At 38.8% G+C, this 18,213-nt stretch overlaps 1 protein-coding gene across 1 annotated transcript in view; it reads left to right on the forward strand.

Moving 5' to 3' along the window:
• otog (otogelin) overlaps window positions 1-18,213 on the forward strand; it is a 63,043-nt gene that overhangs the window by 25,221 nt on the left and 19,609 nt on the right. Inside the window, exons 19-35 of the mRNA XM_016674720.1 lie at window positions 331-543; window positions 628-793; window positions 2,920-2,994; window positions 3,603-3,646; window positions 3,718-3,883; window positions 8,948-9,055; window positions 9,566-9,704; window positions 10,491-10,625; window positions 10,700-10,846; window positions 10,926-11,045; window positions 11,551-11,667; window positions 12,534-12,690; window positions 13,278-13,304; window positions 13,702-13,878; window positions 16,221-16,499; window positions 17,543-17,660; window positions 17,766-17,845. Coding sequence (XP_016530206.1) covers window positions 331-543; window positions 628-793; window positions 2,920-2,994; window positions 3,603-3,646; window positions 3,718-3,883; window positions 8,948-9,055; window positions 9,566-9,704; window positions 10,491-10,625; window positions 10,700-10,846; window positions 10,926-11,045; window positions 11,551-11,667; window positions 12,534-12,690; window positions 13,278-13,304; window positions 13,702-13,878; window positions 16,221-16,499; window positions 17,543-17,660; window positions 17,766-17,845 — 2,268 coding nt within the window. The remainder of the gene's footprint in view (window positions 1-330; window positions 544-627; window positions 794-2,919; window positions 2,995-3,602; window positions 3,647-3,717; window positions 3,884-8,947; window positions 9,056-9,565; window positions 9,705-10,490; window positions 10,626-10,699; window positions 10,847-10,925; window positions 11,046-11,550; window positions 11,668-12,533; window positions 12,691-13,277; window positions 13,305-13,701; window positions 13,879-16,220; window positions 16,500-17,542; window positions 17,661-17,765; window positions 17,846-18,213) is intronic.

Consider the following 18,213-nt stretch of genomic DNA (forward strand, 5'->3'; position numbering starts at 1 on the left):
GGTTAAATATAAATTTGGGAAATGCGACGCGTCATTTTACATTTCCCATCAGGTGCTTAGCTGATTTTATTAATACGTCGTTGTGATGGAATTTGTACCATTTTTAAATAATAATGTATGGGGGCCCTGAAATGCTGCCCTGGGTGGGAAAAAATCCAGATTTCTCAAATCTTCAAAAACTATTCGGTTACATGCTGTAATAATTCAACAACGCCTCCAGGTCTGAACCTTAAAACTTGTTTTAAGGTTCAGACCTTAAAACAAGGTCATAGCGGGAAATGAAGTGATGTGAGAACCGTGATGAAACCCTCGTTCCTGTGTTTCCCTCAGTGACCTACGCGTCGGAGATGTGTGACGTCCTGAACCAGGACCTGTTCGCCGCCTGTCATGAGTACCTCAGCCCAACGCCGTTCCACCTGCAGTGCCGCGCAGACACCTGCCGGTGCGGCACGCCTTGCCTCTGCTCCGCCCTGGCTCACTACGCTCGGCACTGCCGCAGGTTCTCCATCATCGTCGACTTCCGAGCGCACGTATCGGACTGTGGTGAGGATTCGGGGGAAAAGATCTTTCATTTCTGCTTTTCTTGCCATAATTATGACTTTATTGTGAAACTTCGTCCTCTCCCAGCTGTCACCTGTCCTGCCACCATGCAGTATGGCACCTGTGTGTCGGCCTGCCAGCGGCGCTGCTCCTCCCTGTCCGTCCCGCAGCACTGTGGGGGCGACTGCGAGGAGGGCTGCGTCTGCCCCCAGGGCTCCTTCTACAACCACCGGACACACACCTGTGTGCACAGGTAAGACCATCAGGTCTTAGTCTGCTCAGTTCTCCAGAATGAGCTGTTTTATCAGAACAATTATTCACTTAAAACAAGCTCCAATATCTTGCTGAAAAGTTATTTGTAAGTTAGTTTTATATAATATATGTGCGCCAGAAACTAAACCAAAAATACTTGTAAATATTTTGTGTTTTTGCTGAATTGTTACTTGTAAGTCAGTTTTGTTTTATTTCAAGTGTACTATGATATTTCTAAATAAAATGTTATTATTTCTCAGTTTTATATCTAAATAAAAGTGAGAAAAAAACGTAAAATTCGGTGTTTTTCTGCATATTCCATCTGCATTAGAAACTAGACATAAAAAATACTTGGTAAGAGTTTGTGTTTTTGCAGTGTATTTCTCCAGTTTTAGTTTTTCCTTCAGTTCCTGCAGTCTTTACAGTTACCTGTCCGTCTAATTTATTTGGTGTGAGTTAGTTTTTTTGTTGTTTAACTTGGTTTATATGCCTTTCTGATGTGTTTTGCTGGAAATCGTTTGGGTGTGGACTGAGGAGCTTGCTGCCTTCGTGTTGGCTGCTGGAGCAGCTCCAGCGTTTTCCTCGCAGACGGCTGCTGAGCTGGAAGCTCTCCACCAAACAAACCCTCTCAAAGTGATATTTGTATCTGCTCTGGATCTGGGGTCAGCCCTTAAGTGGAAAGCCTTGTCGAGCTCGAGGACCCCCATAATTGCGCTCTGCCTTTCAGCGTGCTCCGCCCTGGAAGACTCGCAGCCTAATTCCTCTTAAATGTCCCGGGTTTTTACATCCCACTGCAGCGCGGTGCCTTACTTAGCATGTGATAGAGTTACACCTAGGAATCCACCCTGAAACCCCCTTTTCATTCCCGCTCGGGCCGGGAAGACACAGATATCTGATAACCAGTGAGAAAGAGTTTGTAGGCTGATTTGACTTTAAACTGGATGCAGTTTAACGTAATGTATGGTTTCTGTACATTTTTATTTTTATTAGTCTGTTTTTTAAGGAGGTTTTCTCATTGAATCAAACATTTCCTAAACCTGAGCCCTATTCTCTTACAGTTAATGGTTTGTTTAGGGAAACACAAAGCTCACTGTATCAGCTCTTCACACGTTTAGGTGGATTCATCATGTTTGGAGCTACGTAGCAAATTTTTTCTACACAATTCTTGTTTTATTACGGCATTAGGGCCATACTAAGAGCAAATAAAAAAACAAAACAGTAAAATTAAGAGAATAAAGTCATAATATTAAGAGAATAACGTACAAGAATAAAGTCAACATTATATAAGAATAAATTTATAATATTTCAATTACGAGGATAAAGAATGAAGAATAAATATATCTGTTCTTGTAATTATTTAAAAAATGCTTGGCCCCAGTACTCCGTTGTTTTTTCTTGTATTATTATATTTATTTTGTTCTATTTCCCAGAATTGGATTGAAGTTACAAATTTCTGCAAGTTGGTTTTATTACTTTCTTTATTTTGCCACTGCAAAAAATGCTAAATCTTACCATGTATTTTTAGTCTATAGTAATATTTAATAATATTTTATTACACTTGAAATAAGACGAAACTAATTTAAAAGTAACTTTTCAGCAAGATATAAGAGTTTGTTTTAAGTAAATAATTCCTCAGTATTAATAAAAAATGCAGTTTCCTCTGGAACTAATACATTTTAATCAATACTAAGTAATTATTGATTTAAAACAAACTTACATTTTGCTGAAAAGTTTCTTGTAAGTTAGTTTTGTTTTATTTTAAGTGAACTAAGATATTTGCACTAAAAATTATAAAAAGATACTCTGTAGGATTTGGTGTTTTTTGCAGTGGAGAAGCAAAAAACACCAAATTGTGTTATATTTTTATCATGTAAATCATTTTGATCTTTATTCTTGATTTGATGTTAAACTAGAATTTAATTAGAATATATGTAACTGAATCTGATTCTGTCTGAACAACTGGAGTGTTTTAATTGGACCTGTTAGTTTAGTAAAGTGCATTGGGAGAACCTTAGTGGTGAATTTGAGTGACATACCTGAACTGGCGCACACTGAGGTGAAGTAATGACCTTTTATTTCATGTTTTTAATGTTTTTGTTGTCGTACCGTCCTCCTGTTTCTCCTCAGGTCCGAGTGTCCCTGCAGTTTCCTCGGAGCCGACTACGAACCCGGAGACGTGATCTTGACATCAGCAGGTGTTCAGTAAGATCTTCTCCAAAGTTTCTTTCTCACAAGATGCTTCAGGTTTCCAGGTTTTTATTGTCTTCAGTCAAACCACAAAATGAGAATAATCCTGGTTTAAAACAATCTGGAAAGGATTAAGATTGAGAGAATTAAACAGAATAAAAACATAACAATGATTTCCAGGTTCAGTAAATTTAAATTTTGATGTTTTAGTGTTTTTATGGGAGATTTTTCTGAATGTTGCTGAAGAGCCACTCAGAGATAGAAGGAGAAACATTGCAGAAGCTGTCGAACTTTTAGCATTTCAGCATTTCATACTATTGCCTTTGGCCAACAATATGGTTGTATGCTAGCATTATGCTATCATTTCATTATGCTAGCATAATGCTATCATTTCATTATGCTATCATAATGGTAGCATAATGCTATCATTATGCTATCAGCATAAAGATAGCATTATGCTATCTGCGTAATGCTATCAGCATAATGCTATCATAATGGTAGCATAATGCTATAATTTCATTATGCTAGCATACAGCCATGTTTCTGCCCACATTCATTCTTCTTTAAAATGTGTTAATGTTTGAATGTTTGAATGTGTAACATACCCTGATGTTCCCCTACAGACTGTGTCTTAATGGTAAACTGGTTCCCCAGACTGGAGAAACTGGTAAGATGATTCCCTGACTCAGTTTTTAGTGCTTTGGATGTTTTGGCTGAAATTTTTCTGACTTTCTGCAGACAGGCTTTGCCCACCGGGTCAGCTCCACCTGAACTGCTCAGATGGGGAGAACAGCCAATCAGCAGGAAGGGGCGTGGCCTGTGAGCGCACCTGTGAGTCCTACCTGCTGAACATCACCTGCTCTGCGCATGAGCCCTGCGTCGCTGGCTGTGCCTGTCCGCCTGGGTGAGCAGCAGCTTGATTTATTATGAATGGAAGCTCATGAAAATAATCAAACTCCAAACTGGACCAGTCTGGAGTCTGGTTCTGCATAACCAGAACCAAACATGGAGAAGCTGCATTCAGCTTCTATGCGCCACACATCTGGAACAAACTAACAGTAAACTGCAAAACTGCCGAAACACTGATTCATTTAAATCGAGACTAAAAGCCCACCTGGTTAGAGCTGATGTTGATTAATAATAAAAGAAACATTGACCAACACATGATGTACATTAATGATTTTTATGATAGTTCTCATCAAATGGTGCTTATATGACTTTTTATTTTTGTGTTTTTATGATGTAAAGCACTTCTTCCTCTCTCTTCTTCCTGAAATTTGCTGTACAAATAAAATTGATTGATTTAAATAAACTTGGCTCTATTTAAAAAGTAAATCGTCCTAAATCTTACTGTTTGTGCCACATATGGTGTTGGTTAGGATTCTCTGATTCATCCGTTGGAGACAGAAAAGTCTTTAAAGCTGGTTGATGATGCAGACAGACAACCTTAGGTCTGTTTCAGTTCAATCCCTGTAATCCCTCCTGGTTTTTTTAGATGCATCTGTTAATTTTGAACCTGGATAAGTGGTTTAGGTTTTCAGGTTCATTTGAAACACAGCAAGATGCTGTGAAAAGGTCAGAGATGTGCGGAGATGCCTCATCTAAGACGTGTAAAGCTGACTGGCGTTTCTGTTCGACACATTAAACAAGATGACCTTTACGGTGACATCAGACTCTGGACCCGATGGTCAGGCCTTGATAAGAGCAGTTAATAACTCCCTGAAACCTGAGAGGGGACACATTTAGGGGTAAATATGGCCACAAAGACGCTTCATTGATGGTCAGCGATGATTCAACTCTAATAAAGAGACTAAAGGTTGTGAGGCTCCATCAACCTGAATCACAGTTTTGGTTTCTGCTTTGACGCTAAAGGTGACCTATTATGATTCTTCCAACAGGTGACAATGGGTCTGAGTGCGAAAGAGAACATGTTTATTACGTTGTTGTACAAAATGATTCTTAGATAGTGAGATTCTAGTTTGGTTCTGCAGAATCAGCTGTTTTTGGGCCTCTATCACTTTAAATGTAAGAAGCTGCTGCTGGCCACGCCTCCAAAACTCAACATTTACACTCACATGTTAATATGGCTGCAAACAGATGCACAATTATACCACCGTACATACTTGAAAAGCAGAAGTAGAGCCTCCTGCACAATCAACACGAATGCATCAAGTGGTTTCTGACTGTTAAGTCAACAACAAAACACTTGTCTTTTCCAGCAGCCATTGTACAGAGCTTACAGCAGTAAAACCAGCTGACTATATCTTAACTAAGATTTTCAAAGCTCCTATATCTTGCTGAAACGTTACTTGTAAGTTAGCTTGTCTTATTTCAAGCGTTCTGAGATGTTAGTACTAGAAACTGGACATAAATACTTTGTAAGACTTTGTGTTTTTACAATGAAACCAAAAAAGAAGGAGCTCAGTTGAAGCTTTTAAACTGTTATTCACAGCCGTTTCATAAAAACTCTGTTTGGAGAAGAGCTAAGGAAACTTTCAAGCATCATGCTGTGGGACTGTTTATCTGGTCCAGCTTCACCTCAGATCTACAGCTGTGGTGCTGATAATTGGACAAAGCTGCTTTTTCCAAGAGGACACTGACCCTGAACTCTGGATGAAATGTCACCTGACCTTGCATTGTGTTTAAAAGCTGGGTTAGTTACAGGAAACCAACAGAGTTGTTGGTTTTTATGTCAGTCTGAACAGAGGTTTGCGTTGGGTTCCTCTCAGACAAAGTGGATCTGCTGAAAACGCTGATTTGTGCTGAGTTTGGCGCTATCTGCTTAGCTAAGGGACTGAAATAGACCAACACAAAGCAAGGCTTTAGTTTAAAGAATTAAAAAACAAAGATAAAAATTGAAAAGCAACCTCAACTCGTCTGTGTGGTATTTATCTGCAGCAGGACTTTGAAACCTCTAATGGGAAATAATTAGCAGCCGTGTTGACTGAGGACCCCATTGTGTTTTCTTCGTTCACAAAGGAACACTTTGTTTATGATCAAAATGTCGACCATTCATTCCCTCGTTCTGTGTCAGCTGACCTCATATAAACCTTTTAGGTCCAAAACAGAAGCCTGCGGTTTCCTGGAATTTGGTATCAGTTTCAGTTTATATGTACACATCATGCTGGGCAAAAGTCTTAAATCCCCCCGACTTTTTCTAGACTTTTCCACCAGTTTTGGTCAATAGTTCTCCAAACTACCTGATAGTCTTCAAAAGTTTCTCCACTGGCTTCACCTTCTTTAAGTCAGGATTTTTGATTTAGTCCTTAAACCTGATCATTTTAGGAACAATGTTTCTCTCAGTAATCCAGGCATTTCTAGACTCCTTGTTGCGAGACCATGACAGCAGATTGTGCAGCGTCTGCTTAAAAGTGAGGAAAATGATCGAAGAGCAGGTGTGTGATTGCAAACAAATACAATTACCACCAGATAAACATTATCTGTAAGTAATTAATGCTAAAAACTGGTAAAAATCCAGGAAAGACCTAAGGGATGCAAACCTTCCCAAAGGAGACGGTAGATGCTTTAATGCCAAGGAACAACCAGCAAACAGAAAACAATAAAACAGTAATGAACAGTGATTATTAAATTAAAACGTCTTCGATTAAACATTATTTTTGCTTGTTAAATATGTCAAAGGAATTAGAAGAAATATTTAAACATAATATTATTGTATTATTGTATTGAATGGATTTTTTCCAAATACTTTTTTACTCTTACTTGAGTAATTTCTTCGATGGCTGCTTTTTATTTTTACTTAAATAAAAATATGTTGAAGTAGTTTTGAACACAGTTTTTGGAAACGGTGATACACGGTGGTGACTGAGTCATGCTGTGGGCTTTTCAGGAGATAATTACAATCCGGGAAGAAAACCCATTAGAATCAGCTGGAGACTTGAGACCAATTGAGAATCTGTGGTTCCGACTAGAGATGCAAATATTTCATTTCTAATTAAATGTACAAATCTTTGCTTTGATTTTGTGATAACAAATTAGACGCGGTAACTTCTTACCCCTGTTGAGATCAAGTTTGCGCTTTTACATTGTCCCATGAAATTAAATTCACCCCGACCGGCTGGAGCTGTGAGGATTTATGGGTGACATGTTGGTAGGTCGGCAGGATAAGTGATTGCAGAATCTTTGATCAGAGTAATCAATACGGCCGCTTGGCGCGCAGATAGAGGAAGCTGTTAGCGGCGTTTTATCTGTCGTGTAACTCTACTCAGATGAACCTCGGGTTTATGGCGGCACCATTCAGAGTGTCACGTCATTGTCTGCTGCCTCGCCAGTGGATGTAGTTCAGCTCTGCATATTACAAGATACTTATCAGCCTGGTGCTGCAGAGTGGAGGAGAGCAAATGGAGGCATCCAGACAAAGACTGGTTTTCTCTCTCTATCTCTGAGAATCCTAATTGTCTGGATTTCTCATGTAGCGAACGAGTGTTATTCCTTTTCATTCACAGCTGCCCACCCTTCAAGCTGTCTTTCATTTGCTGGAATGTTCCTGCAGTGGAAGCCAACATCTGTCAGTGAACTCACAAATGAGTCCAAGCTAGAGGCAAACTCAGACTTAAGATGACAGGAAGTCGGTAGCCTGCCTTTACCAAGCATTTCTTCAGCATTAAGTTATTGGATTCAGTTTTTTAGCCATTACCTTCCAACAATTTGGTTAAAGACCTTTTATTGCTCTCCTCTTTTCGAGATTGTGTTGCAGAGATTTCCCGTCCATGAAAGAAAGCCTTCTGGTAGTGGATGCCAGCTCATTTACGGAGGATGCCAAGGAGTTCCCTGGCTAGTGTCCTGACCGTTGTCTGCTTCAAGTTCACATGGACCTTTATGGAGTGAAGTTCAGTATTTGGGGTCCCTTAGAGAAAGTGGCTCTTATCCCAGCTCTGAACCGTTTTAGCACATTCTGGAAAACACGTCTTGAAGATGGCAGTAGAAAAAAAGCAAAGCCTCAGACCTTCCAAAACCAGCCAGCCTTCTCCACATAAACACCCCTTGAAGTCCAGCCCATAACACCACTAACAGGATTGGTGACCAGGGAGATCTCTGCCAGAGTCCAAGAGGAACCAGGAACAAACTCCAGAAGATTTATTTACTGATCTAATCCTTGGTGGTAATTTAGGACCTTCCTATGAAGGGTCATTCATTCCAGCGGGAATAAAGGCACAGACTTTATTCCAGTTAGAATTGGACTCAGTGTTGCCCTTTTTTGGCCATTTTATACAGAATATCTTGTTTGGGAGAACCAGCCTCTACTGCTTCGGTTTGCAGATGATGTGGTTCTGTTTGTGTCACTTTACTTGGAAGGACTGAAGCTGTTTAAAGCCAAAAGAAACAACCAGGATGAAGGTTGGAACCAGCAGGTGAAGTGCTGGGAATGAGCTACTGTCATTCAGAGAAGGAGAGATTTATAGGGTGGATAGAGGGATGGATGTCTGAGAGGCAAAGACATTCCTCACCATGAGCTGTGGTGATGGAAAGAATGGGATTATAAGTACTAAGATTCGTCCTTAGGAACAGGGTCGATGCCTAGCATATCCCAAATGAGTGCAGAATGGTATCATCACTCTGCCATGTTTCAAAGAGTCACTGTAGGAGGTTTTTGGAGATTTTCCATTTGCGGTAGAAGAGACTGGTCCAGATCCTGCTGTCAATAGAGAGACTTTAACTTGTGGCTCTCTTTGGGGGAGCACTTAGTTTCTTGGTTGAGCTGGATGAGGTATTTCTGGTAAAGGAAGTCCAAAAGTACTCGTTTAACTTGATGTTCCTGTTATCCAGTGCTACAGGTGACTGAACAGACAGAACAGATTTTGTAACTTTTAACATTTTTTAACACAAAAACACGGTGGGAACCCTGCCTACGTCACCTGACATACACAATCTCTCAGTTGCACCTTGAGCATAATTTCTGTTTGATTTGTTTTAAAACAGGAAGTCCTGACCTCATATTTCCCCTCCCCAGGTTACTGAAACATGGGGATGAGTGCTTTGAGCCTGATGCCTGCCCCTGTTTGTGGAAAGGGAAAGAATATTTCCCTGGCGACCGAGTTTCCTCCCCCTGCTACCAGTGGTACGTTCACACGTTTGAAGTATATGACAAGATTATCTCAAAGTTTCTTATCAAAAAGTTAAGAATTACCTCAGAATGAAGACAAATCTCCAACAATGTTCTACTGCAACGTTTAGCCTGACACCACAGAGTTGTGAGGTTGTTAGAGGAGCAAAAGTTGCCATCTGATATGTGTAATTCTCTGTTATCAGGAGGCAGAGAATAGGGCTTGGAAACAGAGCAGGCCCTTGTACATGTCTCTGATTCCATCTGCTTCAAACCGACCCTGGCTGGTGAAAGAAACCTCCCAGTGATCTCTGTTATTCTCCCGTCCTTCTCCTTCAAGTTACAGCCAGGGAAGATGATGTAGATGACAGCTTAATGGCACAATTGGCCAATTTACCAGCACTTTTCTGCCTTTGGTAAACCAAAGGCTCTTCACAAATGGAGACGGTTAGAGGTGAAAAGCGGTTCCTGCAGTAAGTGGGAACAAGTTGACGCTAAACCACTGAAGCTTTTCTTTCCTTGTAGCGTTTGCCAACACGGGATGTTCCAGTGTGTGTTTCGTCCGTGTCCGTCCATGTGCACGACTTACGGTGACCGCCACTACAGGACGTTCGACGGACTGCTGTTTGACTACGTCGGGGCCTGCAAGGTCTATCTTGTTAAGGTACCTAATCATTTCTACATCTGTTTAAAGGTAAACTTTTCTGCTTCCATAAACAGGTTAGGATAGGTCTATAGGCAAAACAAAACATGTTCATTACATTCTTTACACAATCAGAATGCAGCAACTGATTTCTGGATGGTAAGTCAGCAACAAAACACTTGTGTTTTCCAGCATCCATTGTACAGCATATAAAACGGTAAAACCAGCTGACCAAACGTGCTGGAGCTTAGCTGGGGTTGCTAGGTAACGGGCTGGGCTTTGCTGGTGTTGCTAGGTAATGGGCTGGGGTTGCTAGGTAACGGGCTTTGCTGGGGTTGCTAGGTAACGGGCTGCGCTTTTCTAGGGTTGCTAGGTAACGGGCTGCGCTTTTCTAGGGTTGCTAGGTAACGGGCTGGGTTTTGCTGGGGTTGCTAGGTAATGGGCTTTGCTGGGGTTGCTAGGTAACGGCGCAGTGCCTGACGATTTGTGACGTTACATTTTGAAACAGCTAACACCAAAAAACATTAACTTATTGCCTAAAATTGTCTGTATGTTTTTTTAAGTGCTTAGGTTGTTTATAGCAGCAGTAGAAACTCAATTTGAAGTACAAGAACATGCAAAATGTGAATTTAGCATAATACTTCCTCTTTAAATGTAGAGGTTTGTAACTGATTTTTGCACCACAGCAGCTGAATTGAAACAGATGCTGCCATTTTGGTTCCCAGTCTGCTGGACTCTGAGGGTGAACTGGTTCCCAGTCTGCTGGAGGGGGGAACACAGTTTACGTTTGTGTCCTGTCATCCACAGAGCAGCGCTGATGTGATGCTGAGCGTTTTGGTGGAGAACGTCGACTGCTTCGACAGTGGAATCATCTGCAGGAAGTCCCTTCTGATCAACATCCGCGGATCCTTCATATCTTTCGACGACGATTCTGGAAAACCAGTAAGCGCCATCTTTGTGTTTTAAACGTTTCCTGTATGAATCAAGAAGGTAACTGGAACCCAAATCCCATGCAGAATCCGTCTAGTGTGATCGACAGGAAGCAGCAGATGTTCATCTGGCCAGCTGGATATTTCACAATAATTCACTTCCCAGAAGAAGACGTGACGGTGCTGTGGGACCGGAAGACAACGGTTCACGTCCAGGTTGGCCCCCGCTGGCAGGTAGGACTCTGTTTTTACTCTGCTCATCATGCATGACGATGAGTGGTCAGAGCAAAGTGAGATAACGCAACGTGTCCAGGGGAAACTCAGCGGCCTGTGTGGGAACTTTGACCTGAAGACGATCAACGAAATGCGGACGCCTGACAACATCGACTTGCCGACGCCGCAGGAGTTTGGAAACAGCTGGACGGCCATGGAGGTGAGTGGAGCGTCCTGCAAATAATTTATATTTCACTGTAGAGAAAAATAAAACTGGTCATTTCATCTCTTCTAGCTGCATGTTTTAACAATTAACTGCAACATTTCATTTAAGATAAAACTGTGTGAGTATTTCCTACAATGGAGTATTAGGGCCATACTGAAAAAATAAATACATAAATAAAATGATCAGAATAAATTAATACAAAAAACGTCACATAAGAGTAAAAGCCAAATATTAAGGCTTTATTCTCTTATGAATGTATCCTCATATTATTATGGCTTTATTTTTGTATTATTACAACTTTATTCTCATAATAAAGTTGTAATAATATGAGAATAAAGTCATAGTATTATGAGAGTAAAGTTGTAATATTATGACTTTATTCTGATACTACAAGTTTTTTCCATAAGACTTTATTCTTGTAATATTGTGATACTTTGTCTTAATTTTCCTATAATAAATCTATAAGGCTTGAATTTTCTGTGTGTGTTTGTGTGTTCAGTGTGTGAACAGTCCAGACGTCAGACATCCTTGCAGCCTCAGTCCTCTCAGGGAGCCCTTTGCAAAGCATCAGTGTGGCGTCCTGCTCAGTGAAGTCTTCCAGACCTGCCACCCGGTGGTGAGGAGTGGCGCTACAACAGATCTCTGTTTTACTCATTTATCTTCCTGTATGCAACCAGGTTCAAACCCAATTAAGATCAAGTTCTCCTTGTATGACAGGGTTTTAGGATCATTGTAGGCAGAAAAAAGAGTGCATTTTTTACCAGGCAACTCTTATTCAACTTCAAGGTTAATCTCAGAAATTTTCTAGAAAAAACTTGAACATTTCTGGGCGCCAAAAGTGAAAAATGTGCAAGAAAACACACAAACATTTCTGAGTTTTAAAAGGCAAAATTTTTCAATTTTTAACTTTCTTCTGAGTTTTTTTCAAGTAAATTTTCAACTTTTCGAACTAAGAAATTTAGAACTTAATCTCAAATTTTCTGGGATTTTTTTGTTTCATTTTTTTCTTTTTTGAATTCGGAATTTTCTTGGAAAATTTTTGGAATTTTTTGGATTTATTTTCAATTTTTCGGTTTTTTAACCCCGGCATTTTTTTTTTTTTTTTTTTAAATTTTCTGGGTTTATTTTCAAATTTTCATTTTTTTTTTTCAATTTTTTTTAACTTTTCAAACTAAGAAAGTTCCCATTTTTTATAGAAAATTTCAGAGATAAGTCTCAAAATTTATCTGTTTTTTGGCGACAATTTACTTTTTTCTGTCTACAACGGCACTAATACGATGATCATTGCTTAAATAAGATTTTACTATTCTGAGTAACTAAATCTTGTTTTATTAAAGCCATAATAAAATTAAACCCGTGAAATGTTTCACTTTGTGTGTAATGAATCTATACAACATGAAAGTTTTAAAAATATTCCAAATAATTGACATGAAAATAAAAAAAAGGATTTTTCACTCCCTGAAGCCTGTTATGTGTGCTCAGGTGGATGTCACCTGGTTCTACATGAACTGCCTCGCTGACACATGCGCCTGCAGCCGCGGCGGCGACTGTGAGTGTTTCTGCACCAGCGTGGCAGCGTACGCAGGGCGCTGCTGCCATGAGGGCGTTCCTGTCGACTGGCGCTCGCCGTCTCTCTGCCGTAAGGAAAAACCTCCCAGATTGGTCGTTTCTTTGTTTTACCCAACAGATGTCTGATGTCATTTCTTTTTTCTAAGCAGCCAGAGTTTTTTTTCCTGAAGTTCTTTCAAGGATTTTCTCCAGTTTTGTTCCTTAAATTTGACATTTGAATCTGATCCATAACATAATAATTCCTGATGAGCCTCAATTGAAATTTTTAATTGAGTTCATTTCATGGTAATTGCATTTTAATTGAAAACCACATATGGACAAAATAAGTAACATTTTCAATTCAAAAACCTTATTTGCTGCCAAATTATTCGATAGATAGATATACTTACGGTGGTGTATTAGGGCAATTATAGATGGGGGGAAATAGGAGTAAATTTTCAAGACAAAAAACAGAAATTCTGGGATTAATCTAAAAATCTTTCAAGGGAAAAAATTGGAAATTTCTGAGATTAATCTTGGAATTTTCTCACAAATTAACTTCTTTTTTGTAGGACGTTGGCCCTAATGCACAATCGTTGTACAATTAACAACAATATGACATATTGCAAGATTATTATAAGACGTTTTTTTAATCCCGTTTCTTTTTCTTTTCTGCAGCATATGACTGTGAATTCTACAACAAAGGTAAAAAAAAAAACTTTCCTTCATATGCTGACTTTATCTTTATTACTTCGTCAGTTTTGTTTTCCTAAAAACTAATTCCCATAATAAAACAGAAACCTGAGCTAATTTCTCTTTACTTTTTTCATGCTGTCTGAACTGAGGAATAGTTGTTTTCATGTTTCCCCAGTTTTTGATAAAGAGTTTTGTTGATGTTTTGATTTATTTATCTGAAGGAAGACGACTTTGAGCTATGAAAGACATTTTCATGTTTCTGAACAAAAATAAGTGAAGCTGCAAATAAGTGAAGCTGCAAACTCTTAGAGACTACGGAAACACAATAATGCATAAAATAGTCAAAAACCTCTGTGGATTTCAGACATGTTGGGTTTCTTGTAAAATTGGTGCCTCCTCCCTGCAGTTCTGGGTAAAGGTCCGCTCAGGCTCTGGACCTTCTGGGATCAGACGTCTCTGCTGGCAGCCAGCTGGTCCAACGGCTTCGTGTTCCTGCAGCGGGTCAACACCAGCGCCGACGCCGCTCCTGGGATCCTCTCAGAGTTCATGATGACGCCGGGCCTCAGCAGAGCTCGGCCACACGGTGGGTTCATATTTGTTTAGATTTAGAATCTCTAAATCAGGGAGGTCCAAAGTGTGGCCCAAGGGCCAGTTGTGGCCCTTTGATTAATTTTGTGTGGCCCCCAACCAGAATTCAAGGATAGCAAAGATTTGGCCATCTGAGACTTTTTGTCATTTTTTCAGGACGGGAATTTTCCATGTTAAGTTTATATCTTCTTAAACGGAAAATGTTAAGTATAACACCAATTTTCTTTTGGTAGGCTTTTTATTTCATAAGTTGTTTCTGCTCAAAAACACACTAAATACAGCAAAGATTGTAGAAGAAAATTCTAATTTTTGGTTCTAGGAATAAACTAAAAACATTTAAAGACTTAAAAAAAGGAAAATAATAAACCCAAAAGGTTAAATAATGTTAAAGATTAAGGCAAATGTAAAATATTACATGTTTTATTTATTGTCATGTAGGTAAAAGTCACATTTTTGCTATTTTAATTGAAGGAAAAGAAGAAAATCTTAGCTGTTTTTTCCTTTTTATTGTTAAAAAAGGTACAACAAATATATAAAAAACAGTATACCATGTAAAAGTATTAATAACATCAGCCAGGGGTTATTACAACACCATTTACATAAATTGAAGTCACAAAACAAAGAATCTTTCTGTTGAATTTACATTTGTGAATAAAAAACGAGTCTCGGTTGGTAAGAACTGTTATTTGTTTGTTACGACTTTGCTTGTTTATGATGCTCTGCTCGCATGTCAACAGCTATTGTTATTTTTATTTAATTAAAAATGATTAAACACAACAGATAAATACAACTGATAGAAATGAGTGGATAATGATTTTTATTTCTGCCAAAGCAACTCAGGTCTATTTCTCTTTTACTGTGCTTCTAAATTATAAATAGCCCTAAAATGTTAATTCACACAACATTTATAGTAAATTAAAAAGTTATTTTTTGATTTCCATGTGTTTGACATCACTGGGAAGATTAAAATCCACTCTTTCAGAATAGGCCAGTAACTCAAAACGCCCCAAGTAGACTTGTTAATTTATATTGTTGAGGCCATTCACAAAGAAAACAACAAAGAGTGAGTTAAGAGACTAATATTGTCATTTCAGGTTGTACATATTAAGATGCTACGTAGAATAAACTCCATTGAAAAGCCCATTTTTCTATGCTAAAAACCCTGAGTCTGTTTGTAAACTGTTAAACTTCTCTGTGAATCAGATTCGGTGTGCAGCCGTTTGACAGCCAGCCAGGCTTCACTCCTGCCATTTCCTTTGCTGTTGATCTGAGCTCTCCTGTGAAAACACCGACGAAGGCGATGGACTCATTGTAAAAGGGTTCAGAGATCAGATTGGCAAACACTCATATAGCAACTCAAGCTGCAGGCTTGACAGCCGGCCAAACCTGCAACAAGCTGCTCCAGCTCCTGCTGGTTCCTTCAAACACTCATTTCAACCAGTTTGACGCTTATATATTTATGTTTGTTCAACGCTGATTACCTTAAAATAACTTTCACAAATTTCAGTGTTCAGGATTACTTTTGTTTTTGTTTATGTCATTTGAATTGGAGGAGTATATTTTTAAATTAGAGTAAGTTGCTCTATTACTTAAAAACCATAACAATCTCTTAAAATATAACTGATATTACACATTTTAAAGGAGCTGCACTGCAAAAACACAAAATCTTACTTGGTCTAGTTTCTAGTGTAAATATCTTACTTCACTTGAAATAAGAAAAAAACTAACTTTCAAGTAACTTTTCAGCAAGAAATAGGAGATTGTTTTAAGTAATTCCTTAAATTTTTTTTTTTTTATAAAAAAAAAACAGTTCCATTAGCAGAGTTTTTAAATTATATATTTTTTCCCATGTTATATGTGAAAACATTCTGCCAATGGAAGTAGTACTTTTTCCCACCAATATTAAAGATTTATTTACGTAAAACAAGCTGCTGTATCTGGCGAAAAAGTTATTATTTTTTTTCTAATTTCATGTGTGCTAAGATATTTGTACTAGAAATTAGGCAAAAATACTCTAAGACTTTGTGTTTGTGGGGTGTGTACAGTGCCTACAGTGGTTAAAACCAGCTGACCGAATTACACATTTGAATTCCATTTGGGTTGCTAGGTAACAGGGCTGGGGTTGCTAGGTAACGGGGCACTGCCCCTGGAATTGGGAGGTTTTTGAAACAGCTCCTTTTCCAGGCATTAACAAACATTAGCTTATTGCCAAAAAACAGGTAGGTGTTTTTTTTTTTTTAAGTGCTTTGAAGTCATATTTTCTGTTTTTGCAGTGTAGGCGGTGTCCAAAACCATTAGAAACAAAAGCGGTGAATAGTTATTTTTTCCTCTCCACAGATGCATCGCGGGTTTCCTTTGAAGCCGTCGACAGACCGAACTACTTCCTGCACGCGAGCGCCAGCGGCCAGGTGAGGCTGGCCAAGTGGGAGGGAAGTGATGCATTCTGGGACGGAGCCACCTTCGTCCTCCACAGGAACACCTGGATCTCGGGCTACGACTCGCTGGAGTCGCACGCCAAACCCGGCTTCTTCCTGCACGCCACGCCACCACGCCTCCACCTGCTCAAGTTCAGACACAGCTACGGTTTCCGCAAGGCGTCGCTGTTCAGACTGACGGGTCAGAGTCACAAAAAGAATCACAACACAGCAGAGTTTTCACACGATTCAAACATAAAACAAACACACCACAGAAATAACCAGTTTAGTAGCAACTAGTTACATTTACTCAGTAAGTTTTTTTTTTTTGAAAAAGTTTACCTGTAGGAGTATTTGTACTATGCTGTAGTTTTTACTTTTCCTTCAGTAAAAATATGCTGAAGTAGCAAACAAAGAGCCACTTTTTGTGTTGCTAATGTAATATTTTACACCTAAAGCTGGAGAAAAAATACATTTGGTCGTCACTTTAAAACTACTTTAATTGTGTATAAAAACTGGGGTAATAAGATAGAAGATGGTAATTCCGACTAAAAAGAGTAAAAATTATTCACTTCCTGTTAAATTCATGAGTTATTCTAAACGCATATCTCCTATTTAACACCTGATAGATTCCAGAAATATGAATTTAGACACAGGAGTGTTTCATTCACTGTTTAATAATTATTATATTCATTTAGCATAAATTCAGCCTGAGTTTGGATTTTACTTTAACATATTATGACCAAATAATATTTTAAGACTTCGTTACACAATTTCTCATCACAATCCGCTGTTCTGATTATAAGGAAATATGTAATATTTTATATTAATTGAATCAAATTTTATTTTATGTCAACATTTTCTTGTGTGTGTGTGTGTGTGTGTTTTTTTTGTTTTTTTCCAGAAACGTTTCCCTTCTTCGCTAGTTTCACTAACCTGAGGATCAAATCATCTTAATAAATTTGCTGGTAGCCAATCAGAAAATTAGCATCAGAAATAACATTTAAATAAGTTATTTTAATTTTTGTTTTATTTTAAAATATGATTGAATAACGGAAAACAAAAAATTATGATGAAAAATTTAAGATAAAAAAATGATGGGTTTCAATTTATTTTTAATTTTGCATCTTTTTTTAATTTCCTTCCTTCTTTCTTAGGCCTTCACAGCGCCACCTGGTGGCCATGTTAATGAGAGGAAGTAATCTTTAGTGGTAATTTATTTATTTAAGTGTGTCTTTTGCTCAGGCCCTAGCCCAGACACCCCTCCGGGTCCTCGCTGCCAGTGGAGGTACGACTCCTGCATCAGCCCCTGCTTCAGGACCTGCAGCGACCCCTCCGCCGACTCCTGCGTCACCATCCCACAGTCAGACCTTTGACCTTCACCTGTTTCTGACACGATGTGAAACGATCAGTTTAATGGGAGCCGACATGTTGAGGCTTTTATTTTGTGAATGTGTTTCCTGTGCAGAGTAGAGGGCTGCCTTCCTGTCTGCCCCCAAAACACAGTCCTGGATGAAATCACCCGTCGATGCGTTCATGTTGAAGACTGTAAGTAGCTCAAAGTCTGCTTCACCGACACTCAGTCTGGAGAACAGACGTGGTAGAGCAGGAGAAACTTTACCAGAGTAAGAGTAGCATCACTTCAACATGTTTTTACTCAGTGTTGGTAATTTACTCACTTTTAATTATATTTTTAATTTTGCGTGGCTCGTATTCATTTCAGCCCACGGACAAACGCCAAGATCAAGTCAATCACTTTGAAAATAAATAGCATTAAAAAACCGAATAAGAAAAAAAAGGGGCAGTGATAAAATATTTATGTTTAATATATTTCAGAAAAAATATATTTATTATTCTGTCCAGGGGATTCATGTCAAATCTACCGCATAGGAAGGATAAAAACACTAAAACTAAAA

Source organism: Poecilia formosa, unplaced genomic scaffold, assembly GCF_000485575.1.
Source record: "Poecilia formosa unplaced genomic scaffold, Poecilia_formosa-5.1.2 Scaffold99, whole genome shotgun sequence".
In the NCBI taxonomy this organism is placed as follows: Eukaryota; Metazoa; Chordata; class Actinopteri; order Cyprinodontiformes; family Poeciliidae; genus Poecilia; species Poecilia formosa.